Genomic DNA, 22,917 nt, shown 5'->3' on the forward strand with positions numbered 1-22,917 from the left:
CCCCCTCCCCCCCGGGCTCAGGGCTGTCTCTACGGAGGCCGCGCCATGCAGAGAATTCAAAATGGCATCCGCTGCCAGCTCTGAGCGGGAAGAATCATCGCTCGCCATGCTCGGGCTGGCTCTTACACCTGTACAGCACGATTTACAGAGCCCTACTGCTGATTTGCGCTTGCCACACCGGGAACAGCGCTTTACATCCTCTGCAGCCATCGCCGAAAACGGCGTGAAAATTCAAAATGGCGGTTTCGCGCCAAAAACACCCTGATCGCGGGCCCACCCCGGAGGAGTTAGAAAACACTCTTACCTCACCGGACCGAGTATCAGAGCTCCGGTCCCATAGAAGAAGAAAAAAAGAAAACCTCTGTTCCATTTTTTTTTTTTTTTTTTAAACGCTGTGAGGAAAGCAGAGGTAATAACTCCGGAGGCTCAGATGAGTGGGAAAGGCAGGGAAAGGCGAACCAATGTGCCTGCATCCAGTGAGTGGGAAAGGACAGGGAAAAGCAAGCTAATATGTCCACATCCACGGGGGCATGGGTAAGGCAGGGAAAGGGCTAACCTATGTGCCTTCAAAGTGAAGCTGCTATAGCCTCTAACACGCTGGCTAACAACTGGCAAGCCAGGAGCCACCCCCAGGCAGATTTCTGATGGAGCTCGAAGAAGCTGCAGCCACCCTGCTTGGGGAGATAGAGAATACTGAAGAGGCAGTGGAGCTGGCTGGCCATGGGGCACTGTGAAAAGTTGAGTGCTCTCTATCTCCCCCTGCTGGTTGATGGACACAACCCATACGTAATGGCTTCATCTGCTTGATGACAAGGAAACGCTGGCTGTAACGAGCACCTGTTGAAAAAACTCCAAAACAGCTCAAAACACTGCAACCAGGTTCATATATAAAATCTCTCATTTTGAAAGTGCCTCCCCTTTATTAATCAAATTACACTGGCTTCTCATCAAAGCAAGAATTACCTTCAAATTATGTACCTTTATCTTTCAAATACTAAATGGCACATGGTACCATTAATAAACTTACTTCGAAGAAACAAATATGAGGCAAGAAACTATCTCAGACTACACCTCCCAAATTGCAAAAAAATGATCTGCAGACTTCACTTACCTAGGAACCAAATGGCAGAACTCCTTACCACCCAAAGTAAGAAATATACAGGAATATATTAGATTCCACAAAATCCTCAAATCGTTCCTATTCAAACAAAGCCTCACAAACAACCGCTATATCTCAAACAACTACCTAAATTGGTTATTACTCTATTTACCATTAACTTTCTCTTTGCTTCATGTACAATTCATAATAGATTTTCTAAATGTTAACACCCATAGCTATCCCAGTATGTTTATGATATTGTATTGTAAAATTGCATTCTTACAACAAATTACTTTCTTATGCATTATTCTTTGTTATGTATCCTATACTGTTTATTGTAAGCCACACTGAACTCAAATTTGTTTGGGATAATGTGGGATATAAATGTTTACATGGGACATGCAGGTCATGAACCATAAAATAACTTTACAACAGTAACTGAGAATTATGAGCAAAGCTAGGCCTCTGTGAACAGGCTATGAACAGGTTAAGAGTCACTGAGAAGCTAAATAAGAATTACACAGAATGTGAATCTCATGTCAGCTTGCCCTTCTGTTGGAGAGACAGGCAGATATGGAGTCATAACAGAGATATGTGTGGCAGGAGAATGAAGTAATGTAAGGGAAATTTGCTGCTGACCATGAAAGCAGATAATGAAGGGATACAACTTTGGTTGCTGGGAAGATAGTTTTTGCAAAGTAGGATAACCTTACTTATGATAAGCAAATATGTTATGAAGAACTTTGCTTCTGTAGGATAGAATTTACTAGAATATGCTGGAATATGTTAGAATTTACTAGAATATGCTGACTTTGTACTTCCAATACTAGCCTATGAGAGAAAAGGGTATAAAAGGAGAATCATGGACAGAGGCAATCAGAGAGCTGATGCCAGAGGTCACGTTTGTGTCCCGGTTGCTGTCTCATATGAGAATTAATTATATTACATATTCTAATTGTAGTCCTGATTGGTAAGTGTAAAACAATTACTAATTATTCTCATATTACTAAAGCCTTGTGTCTTTGTGTCTTTCTGTCTCTCCGCCTGGTGGCATTAGGACCATAATCCCAGGAGTCCTGGACATTCCAGGTTACAGGTAACTAGTACCTTTATACCTGGGAGAGGGCAAAAAGATAAATAATATACAATCTGAATGAGAGTGCAGCTCAGTTTTAAAGCAGATGTCTTTCCCATGCTTTTCACAACGAGTCATGGGCCTGAATAGCCCTCACCAGACACACCCTGTCTGGACAGACTCCAACGGCTGTTGGAAGAGTAGCACTTGACATGCTCCACCGGCACTTTCATTTTTAACACAGCCCACAAGTTACCTCAGTCACAGGAACATCTTCTCTAAGAAAGGTTAGTACTTTGCCTAAATGCCCTCGGCCTTAGGAACTGGGTTTGATTCTCACTGCAGCTCCTTATGACCCTGGGCAAGTCACTTAACCTTCTACTGCCCCAGGTACAAAAAAAAAAGATTGTGAGCCCACTAGGGACAGAAATACATGCATATAATATATGTAAGCCACTTTGCTTGCACCCACAAAAAGACGATATATCAAATCCATGACCTTTATGCTCAAAGAATGGTGCTCCTACCAGCAAAAGGCTCACAGCCCAAGTCAGAGCTCCCTCAGAACCAGCTGCTGAAAATGGTCCCCTCTCCACCCTCCAAATTGCAATGCGGGTGAAAAGTTCTCATCTCTTTCCATGGTGCTATAAACTGAAGAAAACCATAGCCAGGCTCTTTTCTTATGTTGAAGAATGTTTTTTTTTTCTTTTAAAACAAATGGGGGGGGGGGGGGGGGGGGGCGGGGGGAGGAGAGAAACTCTGTCTCCTCCAAATTGCACCTGTGCTTCGGATAATCAAAATTTGAAGTAGTTCAAGACCTCCAGACAGGTGCGTCCCTGACCAGCTGAAGCTCAGTTTCTCCCAGTAGCTTAGGAGCTGCCTCACTAATCAGTCCAAAAGCTGCACAGTCTGCTCATCACCATCTGCTGGAGACAGAGAGATACTGAAGGCTAAAGGCTGCACAATGCCCTTATTGGGCTAAGTACACAGGACTTTCTTCTCTCTTTCTCCAACCACTGATGGGCAGGAATAGCCCACATATTCTGGACTGGTCTGGTGAGGATGCTAAGAAAGGGAGTACTGCTCCTTAATCATTTCTTTTTTGTTTTGTTTAGGAGGAGGAACAAAATAGCGGCCACACTACTTAACTAGTGGCACTTAAGATATATAGGTTGGTAAAACAACCAGTTTAATACATGGGAGCCTTAGTGTTCTGCTCTGGCTGAACCTTCAGTGATATGAACAGGACACTTTTAAACAGCTCACTGAAGCATCTCACTACTCAGTAATACAAGGTTCTAAAGGGTCTTACTAAAAACAGCTACACTGAAAGAAGACAGGTTTCAATGCCATTAAGACAACTGGATTTCCTATAGGAACTGTTAAAATTCTGACCAGCAGTCTTCCTGAAACCATTCTCTAAGGGTTACAAAAGTCTGCTGCAGCTAGCTGGGACAATTTTTAAATTGAGTTTTAAATATTAATAAAACTTACAAATATAGCACTATGTTAAAGCAGGTGTACTTACTTTCTTTCCCATTTAGACTAAACTTACCTTGAAGCAGTTCTCATCAGACATGATCTGCTCAGCTTTGCGCTGGTAAGTAGCCTCAGTGAGAGTCCGGGAGATTTGTGTGGCAAGCAGGCCTCCTGTTGCCCCAGTACTGCTTTCTGATAAGTAAAGATCAGTCACTTGTACGCAGATCTCATCACTCACTATGTGCTGGAGCTGGGAAAGGAAACTAGATAAGTCAAAATAGTCTTCCAAACATATCAACATGAGAATATAACACTTTAAATCCAACCCCCAATTGTGAAACATAGTAACATAGTAGATGACGGCAGAAAAAGACCTGCACGGTCCATCCAGTCTGCCCAACAAGATAAACTCATACGTACTACTTTTTGTGTATACCCTACCTTGATTTGTACCTGTCCTCTTCAGGGCACAGACCGCACAAGTCTGCTCAGCACTATCCCTGCCTCCCAACACCAGCCACGCCTCCCACCACCAGCTCTGGTACAGACCGTATAAGTCTGCCCAGCACTATCCCCGCCTCCCAACCACCAGCTCTGGTACAGACCGTATAAGTCTGCCCAGCACTGTGCTGGAGCTGGGAAAGGAAACTAGATAAGTCAAAATAGTCTTCCAAACATATCAACATGAGAATATAACACTTTAAATCCAACCCCCAATTGTGAAGGTTCAAGTAGCTCACCTGTCTGACAATGCTCTGGATGAGTTTGTCCATAGTGAAGGCGATGAATGCATGGATAGTGAACATATCCCGCAGATTGTCCTCGTACTGTGATGAGTCCAAGTTACCATCTAGCAGATTCCGCACCATATCCAGGAAAGCTGAATAATATTCTCCCACTTCTGTTTCCACTGTGGTAAAAGAGCAGACAGGAGAGAGAGAGGAACAGTAGTGAGAGATGAAAAGAAAAAGCATAACAAAAACTACTCCGGAATGAAATAAACAAAATAAAAAAGCTGATCCACAAAACTCCGTGGTTGTAATACTGAGTGTCCATAACCAAAATGATTCATTTGGTTTGACCCTTAGATCCCATATCTCATAGAAAGGGTCAACACAACCCAGAATAGGATTAAAATACAGCAACGTGTAAAGGGTCATGGATTTGATATACCACCTTTCTGTGGTACAACCAAAACAGTTTACATAATATGAAGGTATTTTCTCAAGCAGCACTAACAACACTACAATGTTTAGAAGAATGCTTTTTTGTGGACTTAAGAACTGAATTACAATGGTCTTACTGACATTTCAACATTTATTTTATTTATTTGCTGCATTTGTACCCCACATTTTCCCACCTATTTGTAGGCTCAATGTGACTTACATTATGTTGCAAAAGGTATAATCATAAACAGAGTAAGAGGTTTGGTCTAACATATTATTGTGTAAGAAATTAGGTAGATAGGTCTGTAGAATGATTTACATAACACAAAATAAAACCAGGTAAGATATAATAACCAATAGTGATAATATGATTAACATAATCAATTTAGAGGGATCAGTATTAGTTGGTTTAGATATAGAATAGAATCAAGTCATTAAGGAGGATTCTTATTATAAGTCTCTTCGAACAAGTGCGTCTTCAATAACTTCCGGAAGGCTGTCAAGTCACACGTTTTTATAGCATTCGGTAGAGTATTCCATGATTTTGTGCAGAGGTATGTGAAGGTAGATGCATGTAGTGATTTGTATTTGAGTCCTCTGCAATTGGGGTAGTGGAGGTTTAGGAAGGTACATGATGAACTTTTGATGTTTCGTGCTGGTAAGTCAATTAGGTCTGACATGTATGATGGGGCTTCTCCATGGATGATTTTATGGGTTAAGGTGCAAACCTTGAATGCAATTCGATCTTTTAGTGGAAGCCAATGTAATTTCTCTCTGAGGGGTTTGGCGCTCTCATATTTCGCCTTTCCGAACATGAGTCTAGCTGCAGTATTTTGGGCAGTCTGGAGTTCCTTAAAAGTTTTTTCTTTGCATCCTGCAAAAATGGAGTTACAGTAATCCAGGTGGCTCAGTACTAGTGATTGCACTAGCTTGCAGAATATTTCCCTTGGGAAAAAAGGTTTCACTCTTTTCAGCTTCCACATTGCAAAAAAACATTTTGTCACATTCTTCGAATGGCAATCAAGGGTGAGATTTCAATCAATAGTAACACCCAGGAGTTTTAAATTATTCGCAACAGGGAGAGTGTGGCATGGTGTGTTTATATTAGTGTAATTAGTCTTGTTAAACTGTGGTGATAAGATAAGACAAGTAGGAAAGCATCCGCCCATGAGTTCATGATTTGGAAGCTGGTATTAATTTTATCTGTAATTTCTGATAAGTTGCTCTTAAATGGAATGTATATTTTGACGTCGTCGGCGTAAATATACGGGTTTAGGCCTTGATTGGATAGTGATCTGGCTAATGGTATCATTAAATTAAAGAGAATTGGTGAAAGTGGCGAGCTCTGAGGCACTCCACATCCAGGTCTCCATGGTGAGGATATGGTCGACTTAGATATCACTTGATAAGATCTTAGTTAGGAATTTGTAGAACCAGTTCAATACGTTTCCATCCAGTCCAAAGTATTCAAGGATGTTCAATAGAACACCATGGTTAACCATGTCAAACGCACTAGACATGTCGAATTGGAGGAGTAGTACATTATTGCCAGTTACAATAATTTGTTTGAATTTAGTTAGGAGTGTTATAAGAACTGTTTCAGTGCAGTGATTAGCACGAAATCCGGATTGGGATGCATGTAATACTGAGAATTTACTCAAGTAATCATTAAGTTGTTTAGTTACTAGGCTTTCCATTAATTTGACTACAAGAGGGATGGATGCACCTGGGCAATAGTTAATTATGTCATTTAATTTTTTCTTCTGATCTTTGGGGATTGGAGTAAGTAATATATTACCTTTGTCAGCAGGAAAGGATCCGTGTTGGGACATATGGTTTAAATAGGAGGTGAGATCGGTTAAAAAACGTTGAGGAGCAGATTTTATTAAATGACTAGGGCAAGCATCTAGTTTACAATGGGATTTGGTAAATCTATTGATCGTTTGGGCAACAGTATCCTCAGTAAGGGAGATGAAATTTGTTCATATTCGATCAGCTGGATATTCATCGGCAATTGGGTCTAAGTAATCAATAAATGTTTCGTAATTAGAAGAGTTAGTTGATAAGGTGGATCTTAATTTGATGATTTTTTGATTGAAGTTGCTAAATCATTTGCTGATGGGGTACCAGAATTGGTTGAGGTGACCGGCGTAACATCTAGTAGGCTATGAACAGATTGGAATAACTTGTGTAAATCTTTGTAATGTGGTCCAATTCTGGATTTGTAGAATGACCTTTTAGTCTGTCTGATGGTATATTTGTATTTCCTTAACATTAGTTTCCACGCGGTGAACGTTTGTTCATTTTTCATTTTATTCCATGCACGTTCGAGTCTTCTTGTTTGAGTTTTTAATTTTTTCAGCTCATCATTGAACCAAGGAAGTGAGTTATGTCTTCGTGATGTTTTTATTTGTAATGGTGCTATTGCATCAAGTATGTATTTGCACCTGTTATTCCAATTTAAAAGGTATTGGTTGGAATCAGTTTGAGCAGTCCAATCATTCGCATAGAACTGCTGCCAAAAAAGTATCGGATCGATTTGACCCCTTGTGGTGAAAGTTTGTCGCTCCTGCTTCTGGATCAGATTTTTTATCTGCCAATGCATAGATATATTTAATTTAAAGTGATCTGACCTTGGTACTTCAGACCAGTTTGTATCTGTTATTGTAAAGATATGGTCAGAAGAGAATTTGTATGTGAATAGGTCTAATGTGTGGCCTTTAACATGTGTTGCTTGAGTATTAGACCAATTGAATTCCCACAGTTTGAAGAATTCCCTGCATTCTTGTGTATTTTTTTGCATCAGTGGCATTCCTAGGTCGGCTGCCACCCGGGGCAGATCGCCGATGCGCACCCCCCCAAGCGCATCAACATACCCTGCATCAACACACGCTGCAGGAGGGGTGTTTGGAGCAGCTGCGCAGCTGTCGGCTCTGCTGGCTCCCTCTGCCTCGGAACAGGAAGTAACCTGTTCCGGGGCAGAGGGAGCAGGGAACCAGCGGAGCCGACCGGCGCGTGGCCGCTCTCTGCACCCCTCCAGCAGCGTGCACCCAAGGCGGACTTGCCCCCACCGCCCCGTCCTTGGTACGCCACTGTTTTGCATTGAGGTCTTCTAGATGTAAATTTGTGTCTCCCAATATGAGGAGATTAGACACACAGGCATTTGAGATGAAATCCATGAAATAAGGCTGGCATTCATGCCAGTTTCCTGGTGGTCTATAAAATAAGATGTTTAGATGGTCAGACAAGGAAGGATGTTTAATAATGATTGAGGCAATTTCTAGCTTTGGTGTCATGGAATCAGATATAGTTACAGTGATTTGTAAATTATTGCAATGCCTCCTTTTTCCAATTCTTGGCCAGTGAGTAATTTTATAGTCTGGAGAGCAGAGATCTAGTAGTATTGGGTCACTGAGATTGTGGATCCATGTTTCATTTATAATCAGTAGTTCTAGGTTGTCATCCTTGATCCAATCTGTTAATATTGTTGTCTTGTTGACGGTTGATCTTGCATTTGTATAACCTATTTGCATTATTTGATAGGGATCAGTAAGATCAGGGACAAGGTTGATTTTTCTTAGTTGTCTGTTAATTAGTAGTGAAAGTTTATTGTGCTCAATTTTTTCTTTGTTTTGATATTGTTCAAGTGAGGTATTAATTCCAGTTTTTTTATTGTTGTTATTATTATTATGGCGAAGAATATTATGCTTAGAAGGCCGGTAAGGTCTGTAGATAGTAGGAATGCTGTTCGTTTCTAGTAAGGGGGTGGTCAGCATGTGGTGAATTAAAGTAAGTAAGTAGATAATGAAGAAGAATTTAGTGGAATCCACCTTGATATTAGACAACTGGTTAAGTGTTGAGAAAACAATCATAACTGAATCAACAGTCCTTGCACATCAGATGGTTATGAATTAAGAAAACAGTCATAAATAACTGGATCAACAGTCTTTGCACATCAGATGGTTGAGTTGAGGGATGTTTGGAAATAAAGACCTGAAGGAGGTTCACTGCACTATTATAGCAAGAAGCTAGGCATCCGTGTACACAGGAGGCACTCGCTCTCCGACAGCAGCGTTGGAGGCATTCGCTATCCGACAGCAGCATTGGAGGTTGGCCAAAATTGGGTGAGCGCCAGTCGGGGTTACTGTACCACACGGTCGTGTTCGTCTGGTGAATGGCGATAAAGGGCATAAGTACATAAGTAATGCCACACTGGGAAAAGACTAAGGGTCCATTGAGCCCAGCATCCTGTCCACGACAGCGGCCAATCCAGGCCAAGGGCACCTGGCAAGCTTCCCAAACGTACAAACATTCTATACATGTTATTCCCAGAATTGTGGATTTTTCCCAAGTCCATTTAGTAGTGGTTTATGGACTTGTCCTTTAGGAAACCATCTAACCCCTTTATAAACTCTGCTAAGCTAACCGCCTTCACCCCGTTCTCCGGCAACGAATTCCAGAGTTTAATTATGTGTTGGGTGAAGAAAAAGTTTCTTCGATTTGTATAAAATTTACTACACTGTAGTTTCATCGCATGCCCCCTAGTCCTAGTATTTTTGGAAAGCGTGAACAGACGCTTCACATCTACCTGTTCCACTCCACTTATTATTTTATATACCTCTATCCTGTCTCTCCTCAGCCGTCTCTTCTCCAAGTTGAAAAGCCCTAGCCTCCTTAGTCTTTCTTCATAGGGAAGTCGTCCCATCCCTGCTATCATTTTAGTCGCCCTTCGCTGCACCTTTTCCAGTTCTACTATATCTTTCTTGAGATGTGGTGACCAGGGCACTCTGTCTGATGACTGTGTTGGAGGCAAGTATAGATCGGATGATCGCCAAGCAGTACCGTTAAGCAGTGCAGTCATGGTTGCACTCATGAACTGTGGGTTGATAAAATATGGCCAGATAGTTAATTCACAGTGCTCTGGTGCTCCAACTCAGGATGATCAAACAGATGGTACGGTGCTCAGAATAGTACAGCTATGATGTAAGTGAGCCTTCCGATGGAGATGGTTAAAGCTATGACTGTTGGGTGAAAGGTACCATAAGAGTCGGCAACGATTATGTCGGAGGCTGGGTGAGAGTCAGGTGAATCACCAGACAGGGTCTCTAACCATAAGGTCGTGGTCATGTGGGCGTGGAGGTCAGCTATACAGAAGGCATTCGTTATCTGACGACAGTGTCTAAGGCAGGATAGGTCAGGCAATCGTCCTGTAGGGCTGCTGAGCAAAGCGGCTGTGGTATTAGGCGCTCACGTGTTATGGCCTAATTAGGTATAGACCCGTCGGTTGTTCGCGGTGCTGCAGGGCTCTGGTTCAGTGTGATCAGTGCAATCGGCTAAATGCCAGTCATATGCTATCCGATGACAGTGTCAGAAGTAGGATAAATCAGGCAATCGTTCGGTAGGACAGCTGAGCAAGCGATTATGGTAGTAGGCACTCACGTACTATAGGCCCATCAGTTGTTCACGGTGCTCAAGGGCTCTGGAGCTCCAGCATGGTACAATCGCACAATAGTGCAGTAGTAAAATGCTTACAATAGCTCAGTAAAGTTGTAAGATAAACTTCCCGATGCAAGAGGATTAGATTGTGACTGATCACGGTTATTCTGCTGGTAATTCAGTTGGAGGCCAGAGAGCTGACTATCTGCTACCATCTATGCAGCGGCCATCTTATCAGGTGTTGAATGAAGAAGTGAGGAATTGATTTTTCACTAATACCAAGAGCTATAATAAACAGGTGTGGTAGGTAATTTGTTGTAATAGGATAGTAATTAGTAGACCCCCCCCCCCCCCCAAAAAAAAAAAAAAAAAAATACTTATCCTCCCTGCTCTTTTCCCATATAGTTAGTAATCTTCTATATATAATAAAACTAGTAAAAAAGGCCCGTTTCGTAAACAAATGAAACGGGTGCTAGCAAGGCTATAGAGAGAGTGAGAGTGTATATATGTATGTGTGTCTGTGTGTGTGACACAGAGAAAGGGTGTGTGTGTGTCTCTGTGTGAAAGAGTGTGCGCACAGGTAGGGTGAAAATGAAGAGACAGCATTGAAATTTTACATTTGCCAGCTGAACCATTTGAGGTGTGTTTGTGTGAGAGAGTATGTATAAGTGTGTGGGTGTGTGTGTGTGAGATAGAGACAGTGTAAGTGTGTGCGCATCTGTGTGAAAGAGTGTGAAAGGGTAGGGTCAAAATGAAGAAACAGCATTATAATTGTACATAGCACAGCACAAACATTTGAGGCAGTTACTGCCTTATCTCCCCTGCCGCCCCCCTCCATACCCAACGATTCGTTCCTTGTCTTCCATCCCCTCTGTGTCCCGTGTGTATGAGAGAGAGAGAGAGAGAGAGAGAGAGAGAGAGAGAGAGAGAGAGAGAGAGATGCTAGCAGTCCCTGTGATAGTGGCAGGTCAGTTGCTCATTATAGCCAGTTAAGAGTGAGAGTGTGTGTGTATGTGCTGGGTTTTTTCCTTCCCTCATATGCCCTCCGTGTCCGTTGTTTGTGTGGAGAGCAGAGATCTATATGGTCCTTTTAGCGTTGCTGTTGACGTCGCGTAGCAACTGTGTGCTGCTGGTTTTCATTGTTCCACGATGTGTCTTATGTCACGTTCCGTCGCTTAGTGACGGGTTCGCGATGCGATTGGTTGAGTGTCATTGGTTCGCCCTTGACGTCATGACGTTTTAAGTGGGGGGGGGCGGGGCCAACACTCATGGGCGAATTCCTTGTTTCACCACCATGCATTTAGAACGTTGGGACTTGTGGAGGCGCGTTTTATATAGAGAGATAATAAAAGCCTGTGTTGTCTGCCATATGTTCCCAAGATTGGATGCAGTGCAAAGAAAAGCTACAAAAATGGTATGGGATTTGCGATGAAAACCATACGAGGAGAGACTTGCCGACCTGAACATGTATGTATACCTTGGAGGAAGGGAGAAACGGGTGACATGATATAGGTGTTCAAATATTTGAAAGGTATTAGTCCGCAAGCAAATCTTTTCCGCCATTTACTATGTTACAGCAACTTCCTAGACAGGTGTGAGCTCCTAGGTCAAAGAGATTGACGTAAGACAGTGGATCACTTCATTTCTCCCAGAAGATCCATCATAAGGTGCAAGAGGTGACTTGTCAGCACTGGTAAAACTGGATACCAACACAAGTTTCTCTTAAATTATTTTTTTTTTTTGAGCAGCTGGAGTAGCTGCACCATTTCCTAGGCTTGCAGGGCTGTAAAGATATGCAAATGATATCCAGATCATGGTCCCAATGGGGGATGAAGAGAGCTGCCACTCTTAAATTGGATTTCTGCCTTGTTACTAGTAATGTAGAATTAATTGTGCAATTCTTCAACTGTATGGGATATGGATGTAAAATTTGTTTAAAATTTAGAATCTTAGATTGTTCAAAGTGGCTTCTTAAAGGTTAAGTCCTAGAAGGAAGCTTTTTTGGGGGGCAACTACAAACAGTAATCAGCTTACTAGTGATCCTGCAGATGAACTATTGTAATAATCTATGCATTGGCCTCCTTCAACGTCTCATGCATAGGCTAACGTGATCTACAAGGCTGCACACAGGTACATAGTAGATGTCGGCAGAAAAAAAGACCTGCACGGTGCATCCAGTCTGCCCAACAAGACAACTCACTTGTGCTACTTTTTGTGTATATCCTACTTTGATTTGTACCTATGCTCTTCAGGGCACAGACCGTATAAGTCTGCCCAGCACTATCCCAGCCTCCCAACCACCAGCCCCACCTCCCAACCACCGGCTCTGGCACAGACCGTATAAGTCTGCCCAGCACTATCCCCGCCTCCCACCACCGCCTCCCACCACAGACCGTATAAGTCTGCCCAGCACTATCCCTGCCTCCCACCACCGGCTCTAGCACAGACCATATAAGTCTGCCCAGCACTATCCCCGCCTCCCACCACCGGCTCTGGCACAGACCGTATAAGTCTGCCCAGCACTATCCCTGCCTCCCAACCTCCAGTCCCGCCTCCCACCACTGGCTCTGGCACAGACCGTATAAGTCTGCCCAGCACTATCCCTGCCTCCCACCACCGGCCCTGGCACAGACCGTATAAGTCTGCCCAGCACTATCCCCGCCTCCCAACCCCGCCTCCGCTATCCAATCTCGGTTAAGCTCCTGAGGATCCATTCCTTCTGAACAGGATTCCTTTATGTTTATCCCATGCATGTTTGAATTCCGTTACCGTTTTCATCTCCACCACCTCCCACGGGAGGGCATTCCAAGCATCCACCACTCTCTCCGTGAAGAAATACTTCCTGACATTTTTCTTGAGTCGGTAGATATGTTAATGCTCAGGAGTGCTTCTATGACTGATTTTGAACATTTTGGGAAAACATTCCAAAATCCAATAGCAAACATGGCCATTTTCAAACCAGAAAAATGTCAAACTTTTTGTTTCAAAAATGGCCATTTGCTAGATGTTTTTGTATTGAGTGGTTAACATTCTTAGTATACTGGCCACACAGACATCCCTGCAGAGCAGAGGGTCACCCTAGGAGGCACTGCAGTGGACTTCACATAAAAGGTACCAGGTACACATCTCATCATTACCCCCTAATGTAGTTGCAAAACCCTCAGAAAGGCGGTACATCAAGTCCCATTTCCCTTATCTACTATAATAAAAAGCACCTCCAATGTTCTGAAGCTGATTCCGTGGCAGTGAAGGGTTTGTAGGGTTCTGCTGCCTATAACACTGTATCCATCTCCTGTCCCGACGTTAGCGTGCTTCCTGGTTCGTCACAAGCAGCACTGAACAACCACACGATAGCAGCACGAGGCACACCAACGGATTCAAAGAATAGCGCAACCCGCGTGCCCGGACACAGTCACACACAGAAGCAGAAAGACAACTGGACTCAAGACTGCCGGTACTGCCGGGTAACCCCAGACACACGCGGCACCCCCCCCCCCCCCCCCCCGGCTCAGCAGCCAATGTCCAAAACCTCAACACTGCCGCTACCGGTGCCAGCGAAAACCACCTCAGATAACTTACGCCGCACCCCCACCCTCAGTCCGCGCCCAATGTCGCCGGCATCAACACTGCCAGTACTGCCGCCGCTACCACCCCTTGCAAGCCACTTGCCACCTCCCTCACAACTCCCCTCCCAGACACACGACACCCTCCCAGCTTGCCAGCAACACTCCTTCCCCCCCCCCCCCCCAAACACAAAAGCTGTATCAGAAAGACACACCAAAACGCAACAACATGGTATGAAAGATACGTCAGCCTCGCAACGGAAAAAAAAACCCCACAGACACACCATCCCAGTTTGCCAACCAAGGCCCCCCCTACTCCCCAATAAGGGAGGAAGGAGTGGGAAGGAGGGAGGGGGCCCTGGAACCTTGTTAGCGCCAGTTTCCTTCTGTTCGAAATGGGCCTCTTTTACTAGTATTCATGATAAATGTCTAGCAAATTTTCACAGTGGGATGGTGCTGTTTTTGCCAATTCATAACATAGTAAATGACGGCAGATAAAGACCTGTATGGTCCATCCACTCTGCCCAACAAGATAAACTCATTTTACATGGTATGCGATACTTTATATGTATACTAGAGTTTGATTTGTCCTTTCCATTTTCAGGGCACAGACCGTAGAAGTCTGCCCAGCACTGTTCTTGTACTAAAAGTTCTGAAGCTAACGTAGAAACCCCTTAAAATTTACATCCCAGCTCATCCATATCTATTGAGTCACGATCAGGGCGTAGACCTTAGAAGTCTGCCCAGAACTGGTTTTGCTTCCCAATTACTGGTTTTGCCACCCAATCTCCACTAAGATTCTGTGGATCCATTCCTTCTAAACAGGATTTCTTTTATCTCATGCATGTTTGAAATCCATTACTATTTTCATCTCCACCACCTCCCGCAGGAGGGCATTCCATATATCCATCATCCTTTCCGTGAAAAAATACTTCCTGACATTACTCCTGAGTCTGCCCCCTTCAACCTCAATTCATGTCCTCTAGTTCTACTGCCTTCCCGTCTCCGTAAAAAAAATTTGTTTGCGGATTAATACCTTTCAAATATTTGAACGTTTGTATCATGTCACCCCTGTTCCTCCTTTCCTCCAAGGTATATGTGTTCAGGTCGGCAAGTCTCTCCTCGTAAGGTTTGCATTGTAAATACCATACCATTTTTGTAGCTTTTCTTTGCACTGCATCCAGTCTTTTTACATTTTACCAAGATACGGCCTCCAAACTGAACACAAAATCCAAGTGGGGCCTCACCAATGACTTGTAGAGGAGCATCAACACCTCCTTTCTTCTGCTGGCTATACCCCTTCTCTATGCAGCCTAGCATCCTTCTGGCCACGGCCGTCGCCTTGTCACACTGCTTCTTCACCTTCAGATTCTCGGACACCAACACCCCAAGGTCTCTCTCCTGAGTCGAGCTTACTAATCTCTCCCCTCCCCTCCTATTCAGTATCTCTCTTTTGGGTTTCTGCACCCCAAGTGCATCACTCTGCACTTCTTGGCATTAATTTTTTTTTTTTACAATAGATATGTATTAATTTTTTGAGTAGGAAACAACAAAACAGAGACATATAGAGAGCAAGTATACATAACCTTTCGTTACACATCAAATTCCCCTATTTGCCTATAACAATTTACATACTTCAATTACTCCCTCAATACCCCCTCTTCCAGCTCCCCTCCCCGTAACCCCCCCCCCCCCCCCAACTCCCCTTCCTCTAGACATTTTCCAACAACTGATCCAGATGAACCCATTCAACCGCCTTAGGATCAAACTTCCCCAACCGGCAGTCAGTTAGTTTTTCCAACTCCCCCAACACTCGAACCGTCAACAACCAAGTGGAAACAAAAGGCCCATTAGACTGTTTCCAGTGGGCTGCAAGCACTATCTTTGCCCCAGCAAAACCCATTTGCTTAAGTCTTTTTTGCCATTTCAGGCCTCTTCGGTTCCCCCCATCCTAGGAGACACCATTTAGGATCATAGGGACACTCGATCTCTAGGGTGGTTGCTATCAAGCGGGTTACCCCAGTCCAATACTCCTGTATTCAGCAACAAGTCCACCATATATGAAAGTAGGTGCCAACTTCTTCATCTCCAACAGAGATCCGTGGTCCTTGGAAACATTTCTCTTAATCGCTCTGGCATATAGTACCAACGCGTTAAAACTTTAAATGCATTTTCTTTGATTAAGACACACATAGAAGATTTTTTCACTTCCAGAGAGCTTTCCATTCTTGAACACCCATTTCACACCCTAAATCAGCTTCCCATGCCCCCATATATGAAAACTTAATAAACCTGTCCCCTCAAATTAGACGATAGAATAAATTAATAAGTTGTCTAGTCTTCCCCACAAAGACCCATATATTTATTTTTGTTACATTTGTACCCCGCGCTTTCCCACTCATGGCAGGCTCAATGCGGCTTACATATACAGGTACTTATTTGTACCTGGGGCAATGGAGGGTTAAGTGACTTGCCCAGAGTCACAAGGAGCTGCCTGTGCCTGAAGTGGGAATTTAACTCAGTTCCCCAGGACCAGAGTCCACCACCCTAACCACTAGGCCAATATTCTCCAAATGCTCACTCTCATCTGGATCCTTTCTCGTCCATCCCCTATCTAATATGTAATGTTGCACTTGCAAGTATGGGAAATGATATGACGAAGTCAAGCCATATTCCTCCTGCAAATCTTCGAATTTCCACATTACTCCCCCGCCTAGAAGGTCCCTGAACCGAACCAGTCCCTTGTGCGCCCACGTGATGTATGTCCCCCATCCAAGCCCTGCCTGAAAGCCTGGTTCCTGTGAAATGTGTGCAAATAAGGAAGGCAACCTAGCACCCCTCAGCTTGATTTTCAGCCTGCTCCATAGCATTAACAAGTGAGATATGTACGGGTTTGTAGTCAGCTACTTACAATCACAATGTGAAAGGGAGGCCCAGAGTACCGCATCATGAGATATGCTACACACAAAGCTCTGCTCAAGAGTTTTAATAGAGGATGGGTATCCCTGCTTCCAAGTGGAGATGAACTTTAATTGAGCTGCCCAATAATACCACTCCAAGTTGGGCACCCCTCTCCCTCCCAGTTCCGTTGAGCCCCACATCACCCTCTTCACCAACCTCAAGGATCGTTGACCCCATATAAAGCCCGAGATCTCTGACTGAAGGCTTTCTAGTTGTACACTGGGGACCAGCAACGGCAGGGACTGAAACAAAAATAGCACCCTGGGCAAAAGGTTCATCTTTACTGCTGCTATCCTGCCCCACCAGGAAATCCATCCTTCCCACCACCCTCTCATCTCTCTCCGAAGCTGTTGAATCAGAGGGGTGTAATTCAGAGCATACCTGAAACTGCCAAATGGTTCAACAGACAAAGTGAACAATAAGGGGAAGAGTGAGCACCCTTGTCTCGTTCCCCTACTAATCAAAAAAGGTGAGGAATAACCTCCATTTATTTTCAAACGCGCCACTGGAGCTGCATAAAGACTCCGTAGCCAGGCAATAAATTTAAGTCCAAATCCCATATACCCTAGAACTTCCCATAGGTATGCCCACTCAACCCTATCAAATGCCTTTTCAGCGTCTGTTGTCAACAGGGCCAACGATTCTGCTCGCTCATTCGCCCCCCAAAAGGATGTGTAGGGTCCTCCGGATGTTATCTGCCACCTGTCTCCGGGAAATAAACCCTTATTGATCTTCATGGATCACCCACGGTAAGACCCTGCTGAGGCGATCTGCCATTATTTTTATTAAATATTTATATCCACATTTAGCAGAGATATAGGTCTGTAGGAACCGCAGTTCGTGGGATCCTTCCCCGGCTTCAAGATTACTGAGATCCCCGTCTCATGTATGCTTGGGGGGAGAGACAAGCATTCCCCACCCTTAACAATGGAGTCAATTCACCCATAAACAGCTTATAAAACTTTGCAGTGTAATCACCTAGGTGGCCTAGAGCTTTGCCCCCCTTAACTTCCTTTATCACCATCTGTATGTCATCCCCCCCTAATCTGTCTGTCCATTACTTCCCTGTCTGCCTGAGATATCTGCTTCAGAGCGCCCCCTGATAAATATTCACAGATTACTTCCTTAGGAGCTTCCGCCCTTTTAGTATAGAGATCAGAATAATACCAGACAAATTGCTCCATGATTTCCCCAAAGTAAAGTGTATCACCGGGCCTCTTTATCTTGCTTATAGTAGACAAGGTCTGGAGCTTATTTAAATGCCTGGCTATTATTCTCCCTGCCTTATTACTGAATTCAAAAAAATCTCTGTTTAGCCAGGCGTATATGGTACTCCATACGTTCAATTTGAAGTCCACAGGTAAAAAAGTATCCATGAACTTTGTCCCAATCTTGTTTGAAACCCACCCCCAAAATATATGTATTCAACATGAGGAATATTTGTTACTGCACATCTAAAATGTTAAAATCAAGTCATAAATGTGATAGTCTAGCACAGTAACAATTGCCGTCTTCAGATTAAGACTTCTTGGTTCACTAGAGCCTAGCTAGCAAACCCAAACTCGACTTGGTCTCTCCCAGACATGCCCATTATCTTAACATCCTTAAAGCACTGCAACCGATTCTACATGTAACATAGTAGATGACGGCAGAAAGAGACCTGCATGGTCCATCCAGTCTGCCCAACAAGATAAACTCATATGTACTACTTTTTGTGTATACCCTACCTTGATTTGTACCTGTCCTCTTCAGGGCACAGACCGTACAAGACTGCCCAGCACTATCCCCGCCTCCCAACCAGCAGCTCTGGTACAGACCGTATAAGTCTGCCCAGCATTATTCCCGCCTCCCAACCACCAGCCCCGCCTCCCACCACCAGCTCTGCCACCCAATCTCGGCTAAGCTCCTGAGGATCCATTCCTTCTGAACAGAATTCCTTTATGTTTATCCCACACATGTTTGAATTCCGTTACCGTTTTCATTTTCACCACCTCCCGCGGGAGGGCATTCCAAGCATCCACCACTCTCTCCGTGAAGAAATACTTCCTGACATTTTTCTGCCTCCCTTCAATCTCATTTCATGTCCTCTCGTTCTACCGCCTTCCCCTCTCCGGAAAAGGTTAGTTTGCGGATTAATACCTTTCAAATTTCTCATCCTCTTCCAATATATTATAAATCTTTGCTTTGAGCTCTTTTTTCTCTTTCAAAGATGCTACTTTATTGCACCTTCTAAAAGCATACTATGGATTTTAATTTTTTGTTATCCCACCTTTTCAGGGATAAAATAGGAGTTATGGAAACAATTTTGAAATCCTGAAGGCCTGCAAGCATAGTTTCAAAGCCATATACTGCTGGATTCTATATAGAATGTCTAGAGATCTGTGCCAAAATCCAGGTGTATTCTATAACAACATGTGTAACTTAATTAGCTTAACAAGCTAATCAGTATTAATAACAGCACTTAAGCAATGAGCACTAATGGGCAATAATTAGAATTTATGCACACAACTCGCCAAGCATATTCTGCAATGAACTGCACCTAAATTCTAATGCATGCAGTTCAAAAGGAGTGTGGTTATGGGCTGGGAAAACGGGCATTCCCAGATTTATGTGCATAGTTATAGAATATGGCCCAGTGCATGTAATCTATGCAAAGGGATTTATGCCACGTTTTCATTGGTGTAAATGGAGGCGTGTAGTTTTAGGTGCTGGGATATCCACTAAGCATATTCTATATACTGCACCTAAATCTGGGCGCTGCTTATAGAATACACTTAGGCGAAGTGTTTAACCCATGGATTTCTTTATGCACCTTATATAGATCTTGCCCATAGTGGGCACATTATTATCCACGAACTCTGCACCAGCTATGAGCAAGGGACAAATCCACAAATGAAATCAAATGAAGGCATTTCCAAATGAAATCCCTATGCACTGTTGACCAGTTCTACCCTCCTCCAATTCTTCAGCATAGATAGGGCAATTTTCAACCCCTATTTGCTCTAGTTATTTAACTAATTACCTGAGAAATTGTTTGGAAATCACCCTAAGTCAAGCAAACCATTTTTAAACATACAATATGGATCAGAAGAGGCAGAAAAATAATCAGTACTCAGGAATAAAAATTAACAAGTGCTGCCCAATACAACTGCACCATAAAAATGTTATAAAATGAAATCCTAAATAAAAAGAATACAGCTATGGATCTTATGCATGAGCAACAACACAGAAGGGAATATACTTACTGGGTTCCTTAAGACGCAGCTGGATGGCAGGGCTGTCACTCTTCTCACGTTTAATTCCCAGAACTTCTTGTTCCCACTCTCGTTCCCGGTTCTCCTCTTCGATCTGCCTCTCAGCCTGGCTGTAAATACGTAAAAGCCGGGAGCACAAAATCTGGTGCAATCGCAGGAAAATGTACCAGTTGTTGTTGACATAGAAGAGATTGTACACTTCATCCAGGCCTCTCAATTTCTGGGCTGCTGTGCTACTGAAAAGAAGTTTGACCTTGGGGACACTACTCCCAACCCCATTGTGCTTTTTTGCCATCCCAGTAGTTTCGTCAATGTCCATATCTTCTTCTTCTTCCTCTTCAACATCCGAGAGTATGCCTCGTTGAGCAAAAAGCAGATCTGGGATGAAATGGTACATGATCTGTTTGATTTTGTATTTGTCCTCCTTCTGGATTCCTGTCTGTCGTTTCACATGATGGATAATAAGTCCTGCAGCATCATCTAGGATCTGTTTGTCCTCATAGGTGAGAGTCATGTGAGGTCCTACCGGAACACTAGAATTATCCTCCGATGCCTGCTCCTGCCGCTGAAGCAAAACAAAGAAATAATGAAATAAGCTGCACCCACTGCCAGCTAGTCTAATATCCTACTTATGCTTTAACAGCCAATCAAAAACAATGAAGCATTTTTACAGCTGAAGGCTCAGGCCTTCGCTGTGGGTGGACAATTCTTTTAAAGTTTTCCTTGTAAACGTCTGGTTATGTATGAGAACCATACCTGTTTCTAGATCCTGCACATCTAGAAACTTTGTCTACTAAGGTTTCTTCTATTACTTGATTTTGCTAAGACTATATTAGCTAGGTTGCTTTAGGGCTAAATTGTTTTGTGCCCGTTTGAAATGTTTGGATTTTTCCTTCGATTTTTCTATCCAGTCTTACTTCATCGCTCTCGCTTCTGATGTAGGCTTGAATTTCAATATTTGTGTAAAAGCTTCTATATACATTTTTGTATTTCTAAATGCTTACTTTGTATTAGTTTTCAAAATGCTCAATTTAAAAAAAGCACACACAAAAGCAGTGGCAAAACAAATCACTAATATATAGATCTATTAAATTGAAAAACATTTCATATTATTATACACTATCTACACATGATAGATCTTGGGTGCTTCAGTAAAACAGCTTCTTGCATAAGTATCCTCAGAAATGTTAGTCAGTTAAACCATTTATGGTCATTTCCTGATGTTAGATTAGAAGAACCAATTCAAAATTTAACTTATATGGTCCAGAATGTCCTGTTGTTTCTCACCCCAACACTGAGCCTGTGGCATTGCTCAGTGAGGGCTGTATTCACCTCATCATAGATGCTTTCAATTTCATTGAGTAAACTCTTCGACCTTAAGAGCTTGGTGTCATTCTGTTTGTAGTTGATGCCTTGGTGATCCAAAGATTTCAAATAGTATTTTTCATTCTGTTCCCGCCAAATCTTATTAAACCCTCTTTGGGCTTCTCGCCATTCTTCCTCCTTCATCTTTAACCTAGAACGTAAGAGAAATATAGCATGGAAATTTTGAAATAAAACTATTCATGTTAATACTATAAGCTTTCAAACTCTTACTAAACTGAAATCTTCAAATTAAGCTCTGACAAAATGCAGTCTGTTCAGATAAACAGTGGTACACATAAAAGTCCACACATTTCACGTTTAAGCAGGAAGAACTGCCTATTACAATTCCACACAAGCGACCTATTTATGTGCTTTATTATTATTGTTCAGAAACCTAGCTACAAGAAAAGGAGAAGAAAAACTCCTCTGGTACCCATATGTGAGGAGAGACAGTAAATTGGTTCTGCAGTACTGGCTTGGAAAGCAACCTTCCCCTTACTTCCAGGGGCAATTACCTTCACCTATTGCCCCTTAAAAAAAAAAAGAAAAAAAGAACCTCAGGTCAAAACTATGAGGAACTTTCATCCTGACTCCACTAATACATCTGCTAAGTGATGATCCCTCACCCAAGTGCAGATGGCAATATACAGTATCCCTCAGGAATACCTTTTCAGCACGATGGGAACAGCAATAGATGGGTTTTTCTTCAGTCCATCAATGATGTCAGCAGCTTTATCAGCATATATCCTTTGCAGGGCCTTTCTGTGGATTACCTCCGACGTGCCACCCAGGGTATTGTCCAATCGGAACTTGGCTTGTTCCTCTGCAGATAAGCGGGAGAGTTTCTTCTGTATTGTCTCCAGAACTCTGATCGTAGCAAGATTTGTCTCTAACACAACATCCAACTGAGAACAGAATACAGTGTTAGATTTGAACTTCCTAACCAGGCTGTCTGCTCTGTTATCATTACTAGTATAAAAACCAAGTCTGATTCAGTTATTAACTCTTGCACAAAAACACACATACACAGCTACAAGTTCCTAAAGAAAAAAACCACCCCTCAGCAATTAGTTACTTTTGTGTTTCTAAATCCTGCAAAAACGAGAAAATACTGACTGATTGTGTTAATCAGACTAACTACAACTTAATCATGGTTGCATTGAAATTTATTGTAATACATAAATCACAGACTGAGGAAAGTTATAGCCCTTGAACGGAAAGGAAAAAAGGAAAGAAAAATAGAAAAAATAAGTCAACAAATGAGGAAAGCATGCAGAGCACAGCTCATGAAATTCTTTCTACCGCTGCTTGTGTTGGTAGATTTCTCATTTGTGTGTGTGTTTTTCTCTCTTTGTGGGCTGGTATGACTATGTCTGATTGTATGTATGTGTGTGTGTGTATTAGTGCATCGATGCTTATATGGGTATTTATGTGTGAGTGGGAATGTTAGTATGGAGAAGTTAGGTTTTACCTGAATTTTCTTTACACCTTAGTCCTTCCCACTATTCCAGAACATCCT

At 42.9% G+C, this 22,917-nt stretch overlaps 1 protein-coding gene across 1 annotated transcript in view; it reads right to left on the reverse strand.

The window, feature by feature from the left end:
• SIN3A (SIN3 transcription regulator family member A) overlaps positions 1-22,917 on the reverse strand; it is a 399,111-nt gene that overhangs the window by 63,795 nt on the left and 312,399 nt on the right. Inside the window, exons 14-18 of the mRNA XM_030186804.1 lie at positions 22,065-22,303; positions 21,366-21,549; positions 20,025-20,598; positions 4,394-4,563; positions 3,730-3,903 (exon numbers count right to left, since the gene is read on the reverse strand). Of these exons, the coding sequence (XP_030042664.1) occupies positions 3,730-3,903; positions 4,394-4,563; positions 20,025-20,598; positions 21,366-21,549; positions 22,065-22,303 (1,341 nt within the window). The remainder of the gene's footprint in view (positions 1-3,729; positions 3,904-4,393; positions 4,564-20,024; positions 20,599-21,365; positions 21,550-22,064; positions 22,304-22,917) is intronic.

This window comes from Microcaecilia unicolor, chromosome 1 (assembly GCF_901765095.1).
Source record: "Microcaecilia unicolor chromosome 1, aMicUni1.1, whole genome shotgun sequence".
In the NCBI taxonomy this organism is placed as follows: Eukaryota; Metazoa; Chordata; class Amphibia; order Gymnophiona; family Siphonopidae; genus Microcaecilia; species Microcaecilia unicolor.